Raw genomic sequence first — 18,057 nt, forward strand, 5'->3', positions numbered from 1 at the left:
TACATACCATGCACAAAAAAGGGCCAGCTTATTCCAAAGCACCATCACTGGGACCAGGAACATTCACTTTTCAGATTAAGCTTGTTTTCAAACTAAAGTATGGACTTGAGCCATGATGTGATTTATCATCATTTTATATCAAACTAACTTGCTTAAGTCCTGTCTGTAGTGCAGCTGAGTTTGAAATTCAACCTGGACCAAAGTACAGACTGGATAATGTCAGGTTTAAAGAGAATGTATGTCTACACTACAGTGCTCCCCTCTTAATGAAATTAACTCCATGTTCTTTGTACTGCAACTGAGAATATAATTACCACTTTTATGGCCTTTAGCCTTTCTAATCCTCAGCAGCCCAGCGAGCTCTACAGGAGTGTACAGGCTGGCTAACAGGTCTCACAATGCAAGCTTGCAGCACTAGTTGGGGAAGAACTGCAGTCCCCTCTCCCTGCTTCCCAGGGAAGGTAAAGAAACATCAAAGAATTTGCAGGACCTGGAGATCAGTTTGCAAACCCTGAGGAGATGCCATACCAAGATGGCTGCCATCAGGAGAGGCAGCGTGGAGGTGTGGACTGAAATGCACATAAGGGGCAAAAGCTGCCTGGGAACATAGCAAGGCAGCAGAAAAACTAGTGTTCATTCACTGGTTGAGGGAAGGCAGTGCTTCACTGAGAGAAGGGCATCCTTGTCGATACTTGTGGGACAGTGAGCTGGAAAGGAATGCTGAGCCCAAGGCTGTGCACAAGGTGGATTGGGAGAAGGGACACTGTACCTGGGCAACTGTCTTCAAACTTCTCTTCCTTATAGTGGTCAACAACAATATCTGTTTCCACTGAGATGAGCTTCTTTTTGTCAAACTCCCGAAGGTGCAAGAGTGTCAGCTCATCAAACTGCTCATAGCAGAACAGCACCTACGCCAAGGACAGTTAACAATGTGGTGTCTCAGGTAGAACCAGGACTATCCTTATTAGACCAAAACAAATGCTAGCAGACCCACTGCTTCCCCCAGCCATTTCCTGCTTCCCAGGCCCACTCTCCAACATAACCATATGCATAAGCATTGGTCAGGGAAGATCTAGGAGTAGCCATGCCTGGAGTGCACTGTCAAGAACACCAGTTGGGAGCCCCGAAGCTATGGGGAGGGCTGATGGAAAGTACAACTGACTGAGACTTCAGGGTACATCACCTGCCTGGCCACTGACACTCTTCACACTTATGACTTGAACAGCTCAACCCAAAGATGGAGGGGATTTTTTGTGAAATTAAACAGAGACGTGCAGAAAGACCAAGCTTTTTCTCCAGTTCTGAACAGTACTAATCTGTAACCATGGGAGATTCTCACTGTCCTTCATATTTAAATAGAGGGAGAGAACACTGAGAATCCTCTCCCGAATACTAGAGTCCAAGGAGAGGCAAAATATTGTACTATCAGTGCAGAAGGAATGGAGGTGTGGACTGAAATGCACGTAAGGGGCAAAAGCAAAATATCCCAGAGTATATGTCCTTTGCAGCTGCGCAAAATGCACCACAAGCTGGGGACCCCGGGCTGCAATTTGTAATACTGGGCTGTTGCAGTGAAGATCAGCTCCCCTGTTGTCTCTGGCTAGGGCACACTACATTGCTCACCCACCTCCATATCCTTTTTCTTCATGGCCTCAAAGTATGGTGAGTGCTTGGCCAGGTGCCGGTTGGGTGCACACAGGTAGTAGATATTCCTTGTCCCAGCCTTCATTCGGCTGGCATAGTCTGGCAGGCTGGTCAGCTGACCTGCAGGCAGTGCTGAGGACTCATAACGCAGAAGCTTTGCTATGTCCTCCTGGGGGGAAAGTTTACCGTAATACATACATGATGTCCCAGATGGCAGGAAGAGGCTATCGGACATCCCAAAACACTCTCTGGTTTCTGCACGAGTTTTCTGCTCTGCCAGACTATACAGAGCAAATCTGGGAGCAACAGGTTCTTTGGCAGAGTAGAAGAAGCTTCCCTCCAATAGCTCAGACAGAGAAGTTGGCTTCTTTAGAGAGCACTTCTATAGCATTAGTACTACAGTAAGTAACCTGTCCACGATATCCCACCTTCCTAAGGGCATGAACAGAGCAGACTATCTTGGAGGATTGGTACAACTCCCAAGGTGCCATGCCTGAAGCAATACATGCAACTGAGAGGACCATGGCCTTGTATCAGAGCCTTTTTCCCAAGCTGAGGAAGAAGCCCTTGATTTTTCACACCAGCTAGTGCACACAAGGACACCAGGTATGCTACTTGCCTTGACATCCTGCTCCGCTATGGTGACAATCCCCTCTCTCATGAACAGCCCATAGTCTTCAAAGAACTTGGCATATTTCTCAGGGTCCTTCTTGCTCTGGTCAATGAAAAACTTGATGAGCCTCTTCTGCAAAACATCTCGGAGTTTCCTAGAGTAGAATCAAGGCAGTTAATAGACTGAGACTATTAAGGTTTAGGGTGAACATCCACCTTCCTGTATACAATGTTGGTGATGGGTTTGCTACATAAAATTTGGCTTAGAAAGCCAAAGAAGAAATGCCAGACTCAAGCCAACCTTCCTCACCCCATTTACACCTGGGATCTAAAATCAGTGTCTACTCATCTGCAGCAGGAAAAGATCCTGGTGCATATAGAAAGGAGGAGTGGTAACAAACTCCCAGGTGGAGCTGGTTCCCCTTTGACCTAGGAGACTGCAGTGTGCAAAGAGTTTTGTGTATTATCCCTATAGGTAGGGTCCTACCGAATTCATGGCAGAAGTGGGCTGCGCTGTGGCTCCTTTAATCTTGCAGGTTCCCTTATGTGCATAGTTTTAAACATGCCACCCTTTTTTGTCTCCTCACTGGTCAGCAGCAAGCAGCAGGGCCACTAGGGACCCTCAGCCAATCAGTGGCAAGGAGGCCATATTTAAAACCATGGTTTTTGCTTCCCTGCCAATTAAGAGCTAGCCATAAGTGGGGCTCCACTCCACCAAATCAGCAGCTGTTACCTGTCAGCTCCATGTTCTTGGGGAACCCTGACACAGGATGCAGACTGTCTGACTTACAAAGAATCCCCCCCCAAACAGAAACTGATTAAAATGCAGTGAGAGACGCACCTAAAACCCTCCAGATAAGGGTGACAAAAGTGAAACAACTGCCCTAGGTCTCATTTGCATCTGAGATGGAACCAGATGACCATTCATTTACATGAGAGATGGAGAAAACCTGAAGCAGAGACTGCAGTGAATTCTGGGATCAGCACTGCATGATGGGGAATCTGTGTTCCAAATGCTAATCAACCCTCACACCCAGCTCAGCATTTATCAGACAAGTTCTAAGCTGGATTTACAAAGGACTTCTCCCCCCGCCAGCCCCCCCCCCCCCTCTAAGCAAAAGTCAGTTTAATAGGTATCTCGGGCCGTACATTCCCCGGTCCCACTATGGGAGGCCTATGTAAACTTAATTGGCTAAAACTTGGTTGCTGGGTTAAGGAATGCTGAGGCAATAGACCGAGTCAGAGGGGTATGGGCAACATTTGAACAATGGTACTTGGTTCATCACAGTGTCCAGCCCGTTGGAGCCCTGACCACAAATGCTGTTATACTTTTCCCATGACAACTGGTGGAGTGGAAGTCCTCTCCACAACAGGTTATGAACACTCCAATAAGTGCCTTAAGTCTGTTAAAAGACTATAGTAAAATCTGGAAAAATCATGCTAAGCTGAGGCTTGTTCAAAGCAGGTAAAAATCCAAAACCCTGATGCTGCAATCTATTGTTTCCGAAGACACCAAGAGAGATCCCATCAAGTATATCTGCTATCCATAGGAATGTCAAGCTGGCTCCTAAGTAGGTGTTTCCTGAGTATCAATCAAGTTCCTGAGATGTTCCAATCAGATAACCCCTTGTCAATAGAAAAGACAATTTGATTTACACTATTGACAATGCTTGAAAGAAGCTGAACTGAGGGTATGAAAATCTGTAAAAGCAGCAGCAGTGTGTGTGCTGACACCACCCGCTTTCTTCTCGAGAGGCTGAAGGAGGCAGATCGTCCCCCTTCACAGATCGTGCTGAGAACTTTAACCAGTCGGCTTTGCAACCCGAGTGCCTTGGACTGGTGAGAGCCCAGCTCTCTCTCTTTTCTCTCTAAGCATAGATTTCTGAACCTGAACTGTATTAGTTAAGCTTGAGCTAAGTTTCCCCAAATACTTAGTGAAACCAGGGTAATACTGTAACTGTTCGTGTTTGTTTTCCTTTGCATGTCTATTACTACTAGTATCATTATATATTACTACTTAGCAATAAATAACTTTTAGTCAATCTGGTGGTAATTGGGCATATTTTACCTTCTTTACATCTCCTTCCCCACTTGCTCTGCAGCAACGCTTCTTTTACCCAAGCTAAAGATCCCTGTGTAGCCCAAAAATACTGTGGGGTCTGCTCATCAAGAGGCTAAAAGATTGGGACGTGCTGAGTTTGAAACGCATAAGGGGATCAGCTTGTACAGGCTGATTGACCCAGTTTGGCTCAGATGTGCCCTAATGAACTGAATGCTGGCCCATGAGGGTGTCACATGGACACCCATCCGGATTCAGAGGTTTTCTGTTTAACTGTGTGCTTGTGTCTGACTGTAGTTATTGCTGCTCTGATGAACTGATTCATTGCATATGAGGGTGTCAGCCATGCTGATTAACCCGAGCGGGGGGGGGGGAAGAGAGATTTGGGGACTGGGGGGACCCAGCCCCACTGAAACTGAGTCCTGCAAGATAGCTCCATTGGGGGCGAGGGCTTGCAGAAGGGAGAGATACAGCTCCGTATAGAAACACAAGTAACACAAGCAGCACATTAATAGAATTACCAAGACCCTAAAAACGTATCCCTAATAAATGAGCACGCCCCAAAGTAGTGGGCAAATCTGGTAACACAGCGGAGGGGATGTGGGGGGAACCTGCAAGGTTAAAGAAGCCACAGCACATCCCACTTCTATTGTGAATCCAGTAGGGCCTTACCTACAGGTTTCCCCTGCTTTATGCAGGTTCTGTATGTGCAAATTCACTCTTATGCAATGACCCTTTTTATAACAAAAATTCATTATATGCAAGGCAAATTCACTCTTATGCAATCAGCGTGGCAGAAGCCTGCAGTCATTGTGTGGTGCACTGTGGGAGTGACACGCACCAAAATATAGTCTCCTGTGTGGATCTGTGCTCTCAGCTCATTGTCTTCTACACGTGTTTCTGTAGTTGCTATCCCATCCCCATTATCACTTCTAAGCATCCTGCTAGCTTATATCCTACCCTTCTCCCATGTCCATCAATGAAGTGCAAGAGAACTTCATTAACATGAGATAAAACTGGAGATTTTGAACCATGCAGAAGCTGGTGAGGGGCCCTCTGAATTTGGTGAGTACCAAAACTGTCCTGTAAAAATGGTAGAAGTAGGCCTGGGGGTCAGTACAGTCAAGGTCTTGGAACACATCCCTATTTGTTACATTGTAAAGTGGGTTACCTTTATGTGAATTTGAGCTATGCGCCATTTTCCAGGAACACATGTACAGCATAAAGCAAGGGAAACCTGTATAGGCAATGAACTGCTACACCTTCCATCATCAAATACAGAAAGGATGTGGCTACAGCAAGCCATGCTTAGGGGGCTGCTTAAACAATTACACAGAGACCTTTTTTATTCCACTTAAACTTATTTTGGTTACTATACAACATAGAACATATCCTAAACTTTCAGGCACTATCAACTGCTTTAAGGCAATAACAGTTAAGTCCACACAACGAAGTAAAAATGAACCCTAAACTCCAAAGACCAAACTACTACAGGAACCTTGTGATGCACCCTGAAGGGTTACAGACCAAGCACCAATGAATTACAAATTCCAGAGCACTGGTAGAGCATGATAGCCTGACACTGCTGAGCTCTCTTAGCCCTCAAAGCAGTGTAACCCCTGATAACCCAGCAATCCTGATATGTGGCTAATAAGTTTGGCTTAATCAGTCTCCTCCCAACTGTTTTAGACAAGTTAACTCACTCCAGGAAAGCCAGGTGATGCAGAGCAAATATAACAGTTTGTCTATCAGGTCTGGCTAAGAAGTGCGTCCTGGATCACATGGTTTGAAGCTTCTCACTTTAGTACCCACAGTGTTAGTGTAGACATAAACAGTTTTACTACTGGGGAGACCATAGCTCAGCCTGCCAGATCCAGACCTACAAAGGCAATCCCTACTCCCCAACCCCTCTCACCACCCAGCCAGAAACAGGAAAGCACTGACACAACCTCACAATCCAGCAGGGTTACAGGGACAGGCCCCACTGGGCGTTCACCTGATGAGGGCACTTTCCTGGAGCAGTTCCCTGCTGAGGTTCAGGGGAATGTCTTCACTGTCCACAACACCTAGAATATGGAAGGTGACAGTGAGTGACTTAAGGCAAGCATACATCTGGACATAGGCAGCAGCCCTGGCTAACTACCCTTCCCCCCAGAGGCCCGCAAATGTTATCCTGCATCACCATTCATGCTGCCTTAGGTGACAACACGCCTTTGCCACATACCTCGGAGGAAACGCAGCCATTTTGGCAGGATGTCTGCAGCTTTGGTTTGGATCAGAATTTTACGACTGTAGAGGGCAACACTAGAGCCCAGCTCCCTGCTGACATCAAACATAGATGGCTTCTGCAGAAGCAAGCAAGAATGAGGTAATACAGCAGAACCAGTGGAGCTTTATTTAGGGCTCCAGCTGGGGATAACGTGAAAGCATCATATTCCACTGATATGTACCATATTTACTTAATTCTAAGACAAGTTTTAACCCCCTATTTAACAGTGGGGGGAGCCCTTTGTCTTGGAATAAATTACCGGGGGGGGAGGGGGTGGCAGCAGCGCAGTGGCTTTGGCGCCAGAACCAGAGCTGTAGTTGCTGCCTGCACCCCCATTACCTCTGCACTCCCTGCTTCTCTCCTCATTAGCTTCAGACCCCTGCTCCATACCCCTTCCTCCCTGCAGGTTTTGCCCCCTCCTTACCACGCAGGCTCCATCCCCACTCCACAGGTTGGAGCACAGCACAGCTCTGTAGGAGCAGTGCCAGCTTCATGTTGGCAGAAGCAGCATGCGGGTGAGACTGCAAGGAAGGTGGGCAGGGGCAGGTGAGACAGATGGCAGGAGGCAAGCTACCTGGCCTCCACCACTGCTTGCCCCCTACACTGCGCTGCTGCCACCCCCTCCCCCCCGGTAGAGTCAAATGAATATGGTATTAAGGTTGAGCCAGTTGACCACATCCCAATCTAGACAGTCTTGAATGAGGGCAGGCAAGGAATCCTTTTCTGAGAGGGTTTCTCCCCTCCGAAGTCTACTTCAGCCAAATCTATTCTGAACAAATTGTCAAGTCAGTATAACTCTTCTTCAGCAAGTGACTATCATCAGCAAGATGATGCTGTCTCTTCTAGGCACTACACCTTTTGGTTACCCAACAAGCAAATCTGCAGTCCCAGGTGCATGATACAGCATTTGCCCAAGTTGGAAAGCAACAAAGACTTCATTCCTGCAGTGACCTCATCAGCCTACTCTATCCTGTCAGAAGGAGATGTCCCACACATGCCCTGAGAAAAGAATAACAGACTCACCACTTCAGGCACATAAAAAATGCTGCGGATGTTGAGGGGAGCATCTGTCTTGTAATGCAGGACATAGCGGGGCTTGTCATGAGCCTGGGCTATAAAGTGATAGAACTCCTCATGCTGCCATTCACTGATGTCCTTGGGGTCCATCATCCAGAGTGCCTGCAGGGGGCAGGAAGACTCAACATTCCCACTAGGGCAGTAACTGCCGCACTACCCTTCAAACCCTATGCTAGTTTGCCCCTATACTGTCCTACTCACAGCAGCTTCCTTTATTCTATTCAGATTAGGGTCCAGTGCTGGGAACTTTTATTTTAAAGGTAGAAGGGAGCATTGTGATGACCTGGTTTAGTCTCCTATATAACCCCACCACAGTTTCAGACAGAAATTCTGGCATCTCACCTAACACTCTGCAGTTAGATATTATCTTTTGATAACTGAAATCATGTAGTGAGTGCTCATTATAAGCACAACATATTCATCCAAGACTTGTGAAGGAACTTAATGAGGTGGCTGAGTGACTATCAAAAATATGCATTCCTTTTTACCAATTTTTACCCGAAAATACTATCATCAATAACAGTGCTGTAGTAACCAGTACTAGAGTGATCATGGCAATTGAAGGAAGCAATCCTTACTTCAGCTGAAGAAAATCTGGATGAAATGGCTAAAATTTATATTATAAAACACCTAGGTAGTCAAGACAGACAGGGGACACTCACATAGCTTTTGTTAAGGAAAACTGTAATTCCCTAATCTACAAGAATTATTTAGCATGTCAGCAAACATGTGGATAAAAGAGGTACAGCCAATGCATGTAAACAAGTGATACCAAAAGAGAAGGCAGATTTGACTCGGAAAGACAAACACTGATTTATCTTCTTCTGTGGAGTAACTCCCAATCTGCAAATACTGGTGTTCCTTGGCCTACCATTCCCATTCACTGGACAAGAATTCATTATTTTTTACTGCATTTCCTTGCTTCTGACACCACTAGAAAGTTACAAGTCTTCTTTCATGAAGCTCTGACTCAGAATGGCTCTTGAACCTACCTGTAAGGTGTTGATGCGTTTCCCGTTCAGGTAAAGAGGAAAGTTGACAAAGTTGCTGTATTTTGTTACCACCTCTGGAACAGAGAGCAAGGAAGCAGAGTTGCATTTTCAAAAAAACAGAAAAAGGATCTTATCAGTTTCTTTCATCTCCTCATGGTATCCAGTCTGGGCTTTGGGAGACCAATCATCTCAGTATAAATTACCCTTCTGAAATATGTCAGAGGTCTACGGCAACCTTCCTCCAGCATTTCCTCACTGGGGGACTAAGAAACACACACATCAATTAGAAAAAGCTCAAGAAAGGAAAACACAGACCCCCAAAGAGATGGGGAGACAAAATGTTTAGCTTAGTAAAGGGCTAACAAAGAGATAATGGTGATGAAAGCAGAATAGTCCAACTTCCCAATAGGGTAAACAACAAAGCAAGAGAGGAGTTATTTCATGCAGTACATGGAAATATAAGTAGGGATAATGAGATAGAATTAGAAAGGGAACATTTGAGCTGACTAGTAGGAAAGCCTTCCAGAAGACAGGGCAGTGGAGCTCTCTTCCACAAGCAGTGGAGAAAGTCTTATTGCTGGGGGTTAGTAAAACTAGGTTGAGCAAAATGCCATAAAGAGCTGACTTCAGGGATATGGATAGTTTGAGGTGAGACACTGACTTCTAGAATCTGCTGTGTGGTACTAAAGATCTATCCATAGAGGCAACAGATAATATCTGGCACTTCTCACACCCATTATGGAGCAAGGAGGAGATAAGAGTTAACCTGTAGTTAAAAGGACATCCAAGTATTTCCATGATCACCCAGCTTTTTCAGTGGCTCAAAATTAGCACTTTTAAGGATTAGGTTTAAAAAACCTGGTTTCTACCAAAGAGAAGATGATGGGGGCATTTTGGGGAATAGGTGGGAAGGAAGGTTAAAAAAAAATTAACAGGCATTCTTCATATGTTTCTGAGAGTAAGAGGAAAGGAGACACTTGCCATTATACATGGAGTTCTTGCTTTAAAAAAACAAACCAAAACCAACCCAACCCCAAACCCAAATCCAAACCAAAACACAGCAGTGGCTCCTAAGCAACCTGCAGTGAGAGTTGAAAATTTGCAGAAATATGTTCCCTAGGGAAGAGAAGCATCTTTCCGGACCCATAAAAGGTTGACTTCAATCTGGCCAAGTTATGACGAATTTTTAATGAACTCCCACGTGAAGTGAAATTTTAAACAATGAACCAACCTTGCACCATAATATAAAGAAAGGTCCTCTGAAAGCAAGTGTCACATAATTAAAGGTCCAATCACTGCTTGGATTTTGACACTGCAGTGAACTGCCCATCTAGAAGTGGGCAGGGTGAAGATGAGCAGGCCGCTTAACCTTCTCCTTTCTCTGACTCACGGGCTGGCAACCCCTGGCATGCATGCAAAACCATTTTGTTTGGCATGCTACCACTCCCAGGCTGCTTGCAGCAGGTGGCCAGAAAGCTGCAAGCAGCCCAGGACTCCATGGCTGGTAGCAGTTGCCCAGAGCCCAAGCCAGCTGTAGCCAGGACACTACAAACAGCTGCACTGTGATCCAGAGCCCTGGCTGTGCTGTGCCCACAATGGTTGCACGTGCACCTCAAGGCTGATGGCAGGGGAGAGGCTGGGGTTGTGCTGCCCCAGGCCCCTCCCCTGCTGTTCACTCAGAGGCACATATGCAGCCACCACCAGCAACAAGTATCAGGCCCCTCACGTCTGCCCCTGGCACGCCAAGTTGAGGCAGAGATTAGGGTTGGGATGTTTTTGGCACTCTAGCTAAACATATTCCTGACCCCTGCTCTAACTTATTTTTGAATAGTGTTTTTTCCAAGCCCTGTGTGTGCTGGAATTAAGCCTGAGAGTTAAAACACTAACACCGTCTAAGCTCCCCGGCACGTCACTGGAAAACACTTGGTACTCTGTTCAATCATATCTTCCCTGGGGTGGATTAGGAGGGATGGGAAAGGGAGTTCTGGTGGTATAGTTGCACCCTCCACCCCACTCCCTCTCCACTTTAATTCCTGCTCCACAAAAGTTCAGAATAAACTGCCCAGCAGGAAGGGACATGCAGAGCTGAGGGAACCAACAGACTTCATGGCTCATTAACTACTCAATTTCTGCTTATCTCTTGCCTCCATAGGTGTTACCATATTTCCAGGACGCAGTTTTCTTCCACATCTAACATGGGGTGGGAAGCCTGCCTTGGATTCAAGTACTGAACTGAAGCAGGCAGCTGCTGTGACTCTGGTTCCAGCCCCAACCCAGAGGTGCCATCTACCCCAGGCTGAGGCCAGGGCTAGAGCCACTGTGTGCTTTGTGCACTGGACTGGAACTGGAGTCAGAGCTGCCACACAGGGTAAGTAGCAGCAGGTGGAAGGGAAGGCAGGGGCAGGCCAAGTGGCCAGGAGTGCAAGCACATGCGACACAAGTGGTGGGTGGGCAAGGGGCAGGAAGCCTACCCCCTCCTTTCCCCACACCCTGCTTTCCCTGTAGCAGTGGTGGAGAAGGTGAAGGGGACCTGGACTTTAAAGTGACCCCCCCAATAATTAGATTCTATACATAGAAAATTATAAATATGTAAATTTGTTATCGTTTTCCAGGCACAGAATTTAATTATTGGGGGGGAGGGGGTCATCTTAAATTAAAAGTTGTTTTGGATTTGAGGAAATATGGTAAAAACCCTCAATTTTCTATTAATCAAGCTATCCTGCCCTATGGGCCAGGGCCATGGGGGGCAGGGGGAACTGTCTGGAAGAGGAAGGGGCTCCTAGGGGCCATGAAGGACTGGATGGGGGCTGGTGGGCACCAAGGGGCCTTTTGGAGGAAGGGGAACCTGTAGGGCAGAGGAATGTGGGATGAGGAGGGCCTGGGGTTGAGGGGGATAAGGGCTATGGGACTGACATGGGTTGTGAGCAACAGAGATTATGGGTGAGGGGGCCTGGGGGTATGAAGAAATGCAATGAGGTTTGGCGCTCAGAGCATGGAAGGGCTCAGTAGAAGGTGAGGAGTCACAGGGATGAGTCTGTGCAGGGTACAGTGGGTTCACAGCAGCAGCAGAGTGGAGTGTCTGGAAGACTTGCATGCTGCGGTGCAGGGAGCAGTTCTGTCCATGACCAGGCTGAGAGGTAACAACTATACTCCCCTGGCACCAGATGCCTGCCCCACCACTTACGACCCAGCCAGGATTGCTCTGAGCCATGTCATTTGTGCCCACGTGGATGAGGAGTACGGGGTAGCGGTCAGAGGGCTGGATGAGTTCAGGAATCCTCTCTGCCACATCCTGGATACAGGCCCCTGGGAGGCAGCAGACCTCATGGGCCAGGGGGTCAGAGTGGCAGATCACTCCCTTTCTCCCTCTCCGAAGGGAGTCACCCACCATGACCACCCTGCATCTCTTCTTAGGGGTAGCAGCTAGCTGATTCCCCTCATTCAGAGCCAGTGGTGTGAGAGTTCAAAGGGAGGAGCGACCCTGGTACTTCACACATCTTGGGACCCAAGATGATCATCTTCCAAGTATCCCCTGGGTGTAGCTCCTGGTTGATCTTCCTGTTGTCTGTCTTCGCATAGTTGGGCATCCATGCTCTTCTCTCTTCGTTCTTCAAGAGAAGAACTTTCTGGACTTCCGGAAGGCTTTCGACACTGTCTCTCACCCTGTCCTCACCAAAAAGCTGGGAGACTGTGGTGTCGATGCCCACACGGTCAAATGGGTCGCCAACTGGTTAGAGGGCCACACCCAGAGGGTGGTAGTGGATGGGTCCTTCTCAACCTGGAAGGACGTGGGCAGTGGGGTTCCGCAGGGCTCGGTCCTCGGGCCTGCACTGTTCAACATCTTCATCAGTGACTTGGATGAGGGGGTAGAAAGCACCCTGTTCAAGTTTGCTGATGACACTAAGATGTGGGGGGATGTGGGTGCACTACAAGGGTGCAATAGGCTACAAGCTGACCTTGACAGGTTGCAACGGTGGGCGGATGAGAATAGGATGGGGTTTAACACTGATAAGTGCAAGGTGTTGCACATGGGGAGGAAGAACCGGCACCACACTTACAGGTTGGGGAACTCCCCTCTTGCCAGCACGGAGACGGAAAAGGATCTTGGAGTCGTCATTGACTCCACGATGAACATGGGCCGGCAGTGTGGGGAGGCAGTCAAGAAGGCCAACCGTACCCTGTCATGCATCCACAGATGCATCTCGAGCAGGTCCAGGGAGGTGATCCTCCCCCTCTATGCGGCACTGGTCAGGCCGCAGCTGGAGTACTGCGTCCAGTTCTGGGCGCCACACTTCAAGAGGGACGTGGACGATATGGAAAGAGTCCAGAGGAGGGCCACTCGTATGATCAGGGGTCAGCAGGGCAAGCCTTATGAGGAGAGGCTACGGGACCTGAACCTGTTTAGCCTCCACAAGAGAAGGTTAAGGGGGGACCTTGTGGCCTGCTACAAACTGGTCAGGGGGGATCAGCAGGTATTGGGGGAGTCCCTGTTCCCCCGTGCGCTGACAGGAGTGACCAGGAATAACGGTCACAAGCTGGCGGAGGGTAGGTTTAGATTAGATATTAGGAGGCGCTACTTCACAGTCAGGGCGGCTAGGGCCTGGAACCGGCTTCCAGGGGAAGTGGTGCAGGCTCCTAGCCTAGGGATTTTTAAAAGGAAGTTAGATGAGCACCTTGCCGGGGTCATCTGACCCCGGTGCTCTTTCCTGCCAAGGCAGGGGGTCGGACTAGATGATCTTCCTAGGTCCCTTCCGACTCTAGCTACTATGAAACTATGAAGAGCTTGACTGTAGTAGGCTCCTGCTCATAGGCCCTGATGGCATGAAGTCTGCCTAGCTGGGCCTGGAGCTCAGTCACCTGGGACTCCATGGACCTCACTAAAGAACATACCCCACAAGTGGGGGTGACCTTGCTCTCATTTCCAGTTGCTGGAAACCATGCCAGGCAGCCCCCGCAGCCTGGAGCCAGGGGCTCCGTCTGGGTGGAGGCCAGAACCATGGTTTTTGTCTGGGTGGAGGCCTTGGTGGTGCAAGGGAAAGGAGCACCAGCTGGGGCCGAGGTGGGAAACTGTGGGGTATGATGTGTTCCTACCACTGTATGGTAATAAGCTATGCTACTAGCCACGAACTGGCTTGCAAACTGCCTGCAAACTACTTCCCCTGTTTGCAGTCCCTGTTCGCTGGCTCTCTGGTCACCTGGGAGGTCTCCTGGGGAGGCTTCACCCCTGCTGCAACCTGGACCACAGAGCATGGCCCTAGCCCAGTCTCAGAGCAGCAGTATGGAGCTAGCACCATTGCTACAGGGCCAGGCTGGAGCCATGTTCTGTGCTCCAGGCTGCAGCGGGACTGAAACCTGCTAGCATCAGAACAAAAGGTAAAGGGAGTATGGTAGGAGAGAACTGACACAAGGTGATGAGGGGAAGATGGGGTGATGGGGGCCTGTGACTGCAAGGAAGGATTGGGGGGGTACAGAGGTAGCAGGGAGCAGGTACTAGAACAGCTGCCTGCCCCACACTGCTTCATACTCTATTCCAAGATGAGGGACCACCCCCATGTTAAGTGGAGTGTAGGGGTAGAGGGTGGACACACACGCACCTTGTCTTGAAATTCAGTAAATACAGTATATTTGTTTTCGCTCAGATCTTAAAAAACAATAATATAGCCCTAGACCCCTAGCACATTAGTAAATTTTTAATTAGAGAAAAAAAATGCACTGTGTTATGTGAGGATGTACCACTCCAAACCACCTGTACTCCCTTCTTCAAAATCCAAAGTCTGCCCGGGGATCTTTCCATTTCCTTGCAAGAAATCAGCACAGTAAGCATGCACATTGCACATTCCTGGATTAGAACACAAGGATGAAGGGACAAAGTAATGACCTCTGGGGATGAAACACTGCTCCTGGGAGATACAAATAGGATTCACATTCTACTGCTAAAAAGAAGTATTCTCAGCATGTTCACCCCCCATCTACTCACACCATCCCCACAATCCTACCAGCCTCTGCCTCTCTCAGGCCCCTCCAATACGAGAGTACCTTACAAACACTGACATCTCCACTATAACAACATCCATGTACAGAAGCTTCCAGCACGTGGAATCCTCCCAGTTTTCTGACAAGGCCTATGCTTTTCACCCGCCATGATAACCTGTGCAATGGAAATGCTATTCGTGCTAGCCATTCCAAGCATTTGTCTGTGACTACTGCAAGTAAGAGAAACCACAGACTTTCATGGGATAGGAAGGACACAAAGGGGACAAGATCAAGATCACGCATTACAAGTTTTATAGTCAAAGAGACTCCAGAACTTCAATGAGCCTTCTTGCAGCTTGGAGGGGGGAAGGTGCAGCTCCTATTGCTGCGCGCACCCTGGGAAGACACGGGGGAGGAGGGTGTAGGGGGAGGAGCATGTGTCCCTGGATTTGCACAGGGCAAGGCAGGCAGGCTGCAGTTATGGGCTGGAGCTGTGGCTGCACAGGGCTCTTCTTGCTGGGGGCTGGGCTTGAGGCAGGGGCTAGACGGGGCTGCAGCCACCCCAAATTTCACCATAGCTCCCTCCCAGTGCTGCCACCACCATGCACCTAGTGCAGCCCTGGCTTTTCGCAGCTCAACCCCTGCCCCCCTCAACACACTGGGAAGAGCTGGGGCTGTGCTGGGAGCAGCGCTATGGTGAAATTGGGGGTGGCTGGAGCCCCCGCCCTGAGCCCATCCTCTGGCAAGAAGAGCCCAATGCAGCTCCAGCCTGCCTGCCCCGCCCAGATCCTGGGGCACATGCCCCTCCCCGCCCCATGCCCTCCTGGGTGTGCAGTGAGGGGAGGCCCACCCCCCACGAACTGCAGGTCTGTCCCGTGCCCTGCCCTGGCTGGGCAGTGCCTACCCCTGCCCCCTCCCTCACTGTGAGAGGGATCTGCACCCCCACCACCCCTTCCACCATAACAAACTTACCAGCTGGAGGCAGCTCTCCACACTGTATCAAAAATGGGATCAGTATTGGCTGACATACCTCCTTAAAAATTGAATATTGGTAATGGCCCCAAAAATCTCTATTGGTGCACCCCTACCTTTATCTCCTGCTCCTAAGGTCAATGGATGTTCTGAGGAATCAAAGTACATCAGCAGCATATTTCTGCCCTGCTCACCTCTGACTCGGTCCTTGTTCGCAAACTCCTTGCATTCCTCTTTGAGATGGATGATTATCTTAGTCCCAGTTCTGACACCAGAAGCTTCAGCAATCTCAAATATTCCTGACCTAGGATTAGAAACATACCACTATATATAACCCTCCTTCCAGGGAATGTTCATTAATAAGGCAAAGTGAAAAATGTTTTAACAATGAGGACAAGCGCTCGCAGCATCCAGCTCCCACTATAATTCAGGGAGAAATGGGCACTTACAGGCTTCTTGTACCTTTGAAAAAAATCAACCCTAAAAGCATTTGCTTGTAACAGGAACTACCAAATGCAAGCTCTACCAACCTTAACATAGGGTGGGGAAAGGAGGTACCAGAAAGCAGACACTACTGGTCCTGGCATACAATGCTTCAAAAAAATACCAGCAGCCTTTACTGAGTGATAACACATTATTACACTGGGTCATTTAGTTTAAAAGGAAGAGAAAAATTAGCCTTGACAGAAAAGGTTCTTTGGGTAAATGTGGTATCTTTTCTTAGACAGAAAAGGTTCTTTGGGTAAATGTGGTATCTTTTCTTAGACTAATGAAAGAACTTTGACCAGAAGAACCTTGCTGCCTATGTCCTTAGACCACAGCTATAACCAACACCTGCAAAATGTCACAATCTCATACATTTCAAATAAAAGGACTCGCAACCCTCAATCTCCTGCCAAGCTGCCTGGGCAGTTTCATAGTTCACAGTTCTTTGTTGATCCAAACCTGTGGGCCCCAACCTATGATTATTTCCCTGAATTACAGTGAGGCAGCTGCACTCTGCTACAGATGCCCTTTGTTGCTGAATTCTAGCACTGATGGTCACTTCCACACTGTCTTGTTCAAACACCTGCCTTCGGACTGGGGATGACAGGCCATGATGAGCAACACCAGTGAAAGGCACAGGAGTGGCAGGCAACACTCCAGTGATCCTAGCAGGAGGATTACAGCATTTTTGTGGTTCATCAAATTAGCATTTAGCACAATGGAACTTTGACCTGCTATACTGCTTTTATTATAAAACAGTTTTCAGGGATTTGTAACTCAGCATATTCTTTCTCCCCAAGGGCTTTTAATAGAATACAGTTTTCCGCCTCTAGGGCACCATCTTAACCCAGTCCCAGATCTGCAGTAACTCAAGATTATGGCACCTGACAGACATCCTATAGCCTGCATGAAAAAAGTTGGTCGTTCACACCTCAAAGTTCAGTTTCAGAGTAGCTAGGGTCAGGAGGGACCTGAACAGATCATCTAGCCTGATCCCCCTGCCACAGGCAGGAATGAATGCTGGGTTCACAAGACCCCAGACAGGTGATCATCCAACCTCCTCTTGAAGGGGCGAGGACCACCACCCTAACTGTAAAATACTGCCACCTGATCTCTAACCTAAACCTATTCTCCATCAGCTTATTACCATTGTTCCTCGTCACCCCAGGTGGTGCGGGGGAACAAAAGGGCTCTAGCTATTTGCTGTTGATCTCCCCTGATGAGTTTGTAGGCAGGCACTAGGTCCCCCCTCAGCCTCCTCTTGCTGAGGCTGAACAGGTTCAGGTCCCTCAGTCTCTCCTCGCAGGGCCTGTCCTGCTGCCCTTTCACCAAGTGGGTGAACCCTCTCCAGGCTGGCCACATCCCTCTTGAAGTGCGGTACCCAGAACTGGATGCAGTACTCCAACTGTGGCCTGACCAGTGTTGCACAGAGGGGGAGTATCACCTCTCTGGACCGGCTTGAGATGCACCTTTGGATGCATGACAAGGTATGGCTGGCCTTGTTGGCTGCGGTCTGGCATTGGCAGCTCACTTCATCTCGGAGTCAATAATGCCTCCAAGATCCCTTTCTACCTCTGTGCTTTCAAGAAGGGAACTTCCCAGCCTGTATGTATGCTGTGAATTTCTTCTCCCAAGGTGCAGCACCCTGTATTTGTCCACGCTGAACCCCATCCTATTCTCGTCTGCCCACCTTTGTAGTCTGTTTAAATCTATTTGCAGCCTCTCTCTCCCTTCAAGTGTGTCCACCTCACCCCACACCTTAGTGTCTGTCATCAGCAAACTTGGACAGCGTGCTTTCCATCCCCTCATCCAAATTGCTGATAAAGATGTTAAAATGTGGGCCTGAAGACCAACCCCTGGGGTACCCCACTGCTCACATCTCACCAGGGTGAGTACAACCCGTCCACCACTACTCTCTGGGTGCGCCCCATCAGCCAATTTTTTACCCATCCAACTGTGCAGGCATCAATGTC

At 48.5% G+C, this 18,057-nt stretch overlaps 1 protein-coding gene across 1 annotated transcript in view; it reads right to left on the reverse strand.

Annotated features, from left to right (window-relative positions):
- Positions 1-18,057, reverse strand: part of TRAP1 (TNF receptor associated protein 1) — a 51,823-nt gene that overhangs the window by 8,150 nt on the left and 25,616 nt on the right. The window contains exons 7-14 of the mRNA XM_090024565.1: positions 15,793-15,902; positions 8,654-8,727; positions 7,608-7,763; positions 6,540-6,660; positions 6,312-6,381; positions 2,264-2,411; positions 1,628-1,813; positions 770-908 (exon numbers count right to left, since the gene is read on the reverse strand). Coding sequence (XP_089880691.1) covers positions 770-908; positions 1,628-1,813; positions 2,264-2,411; positions 6,312-6,381; positions 6,540-6,660; positions 7,608-7,763; positions 8,654-8,727; positions 15,793-15,902 — 1,004 coding nt within the window. The remainder of the gene's footprint in view (positions 1-769; positions 909-1,627; positions 1,814-2,263; positions 2,412-6,311; positions 6,382-6,539; positions 6,661-7,607; positions 7,764-8,653; positions 8,728-15,792; positions 15,903-18,057) is intronic.

Source organism: Crocodylus siamensis, chromosome 12 (genome assembly GCF_052110815.1).
Source record: "Crocodylus siamensis isolate JL-2025a chromosome 12, ASM5211081v1, whole genome shotgun sequence".
Classification (NCBI taxonomy): Eukaryota; Metazoa; Chordata; order Crocodylia; family Crocodylidae; genus Crocodylus; species Crocodylus siamensis.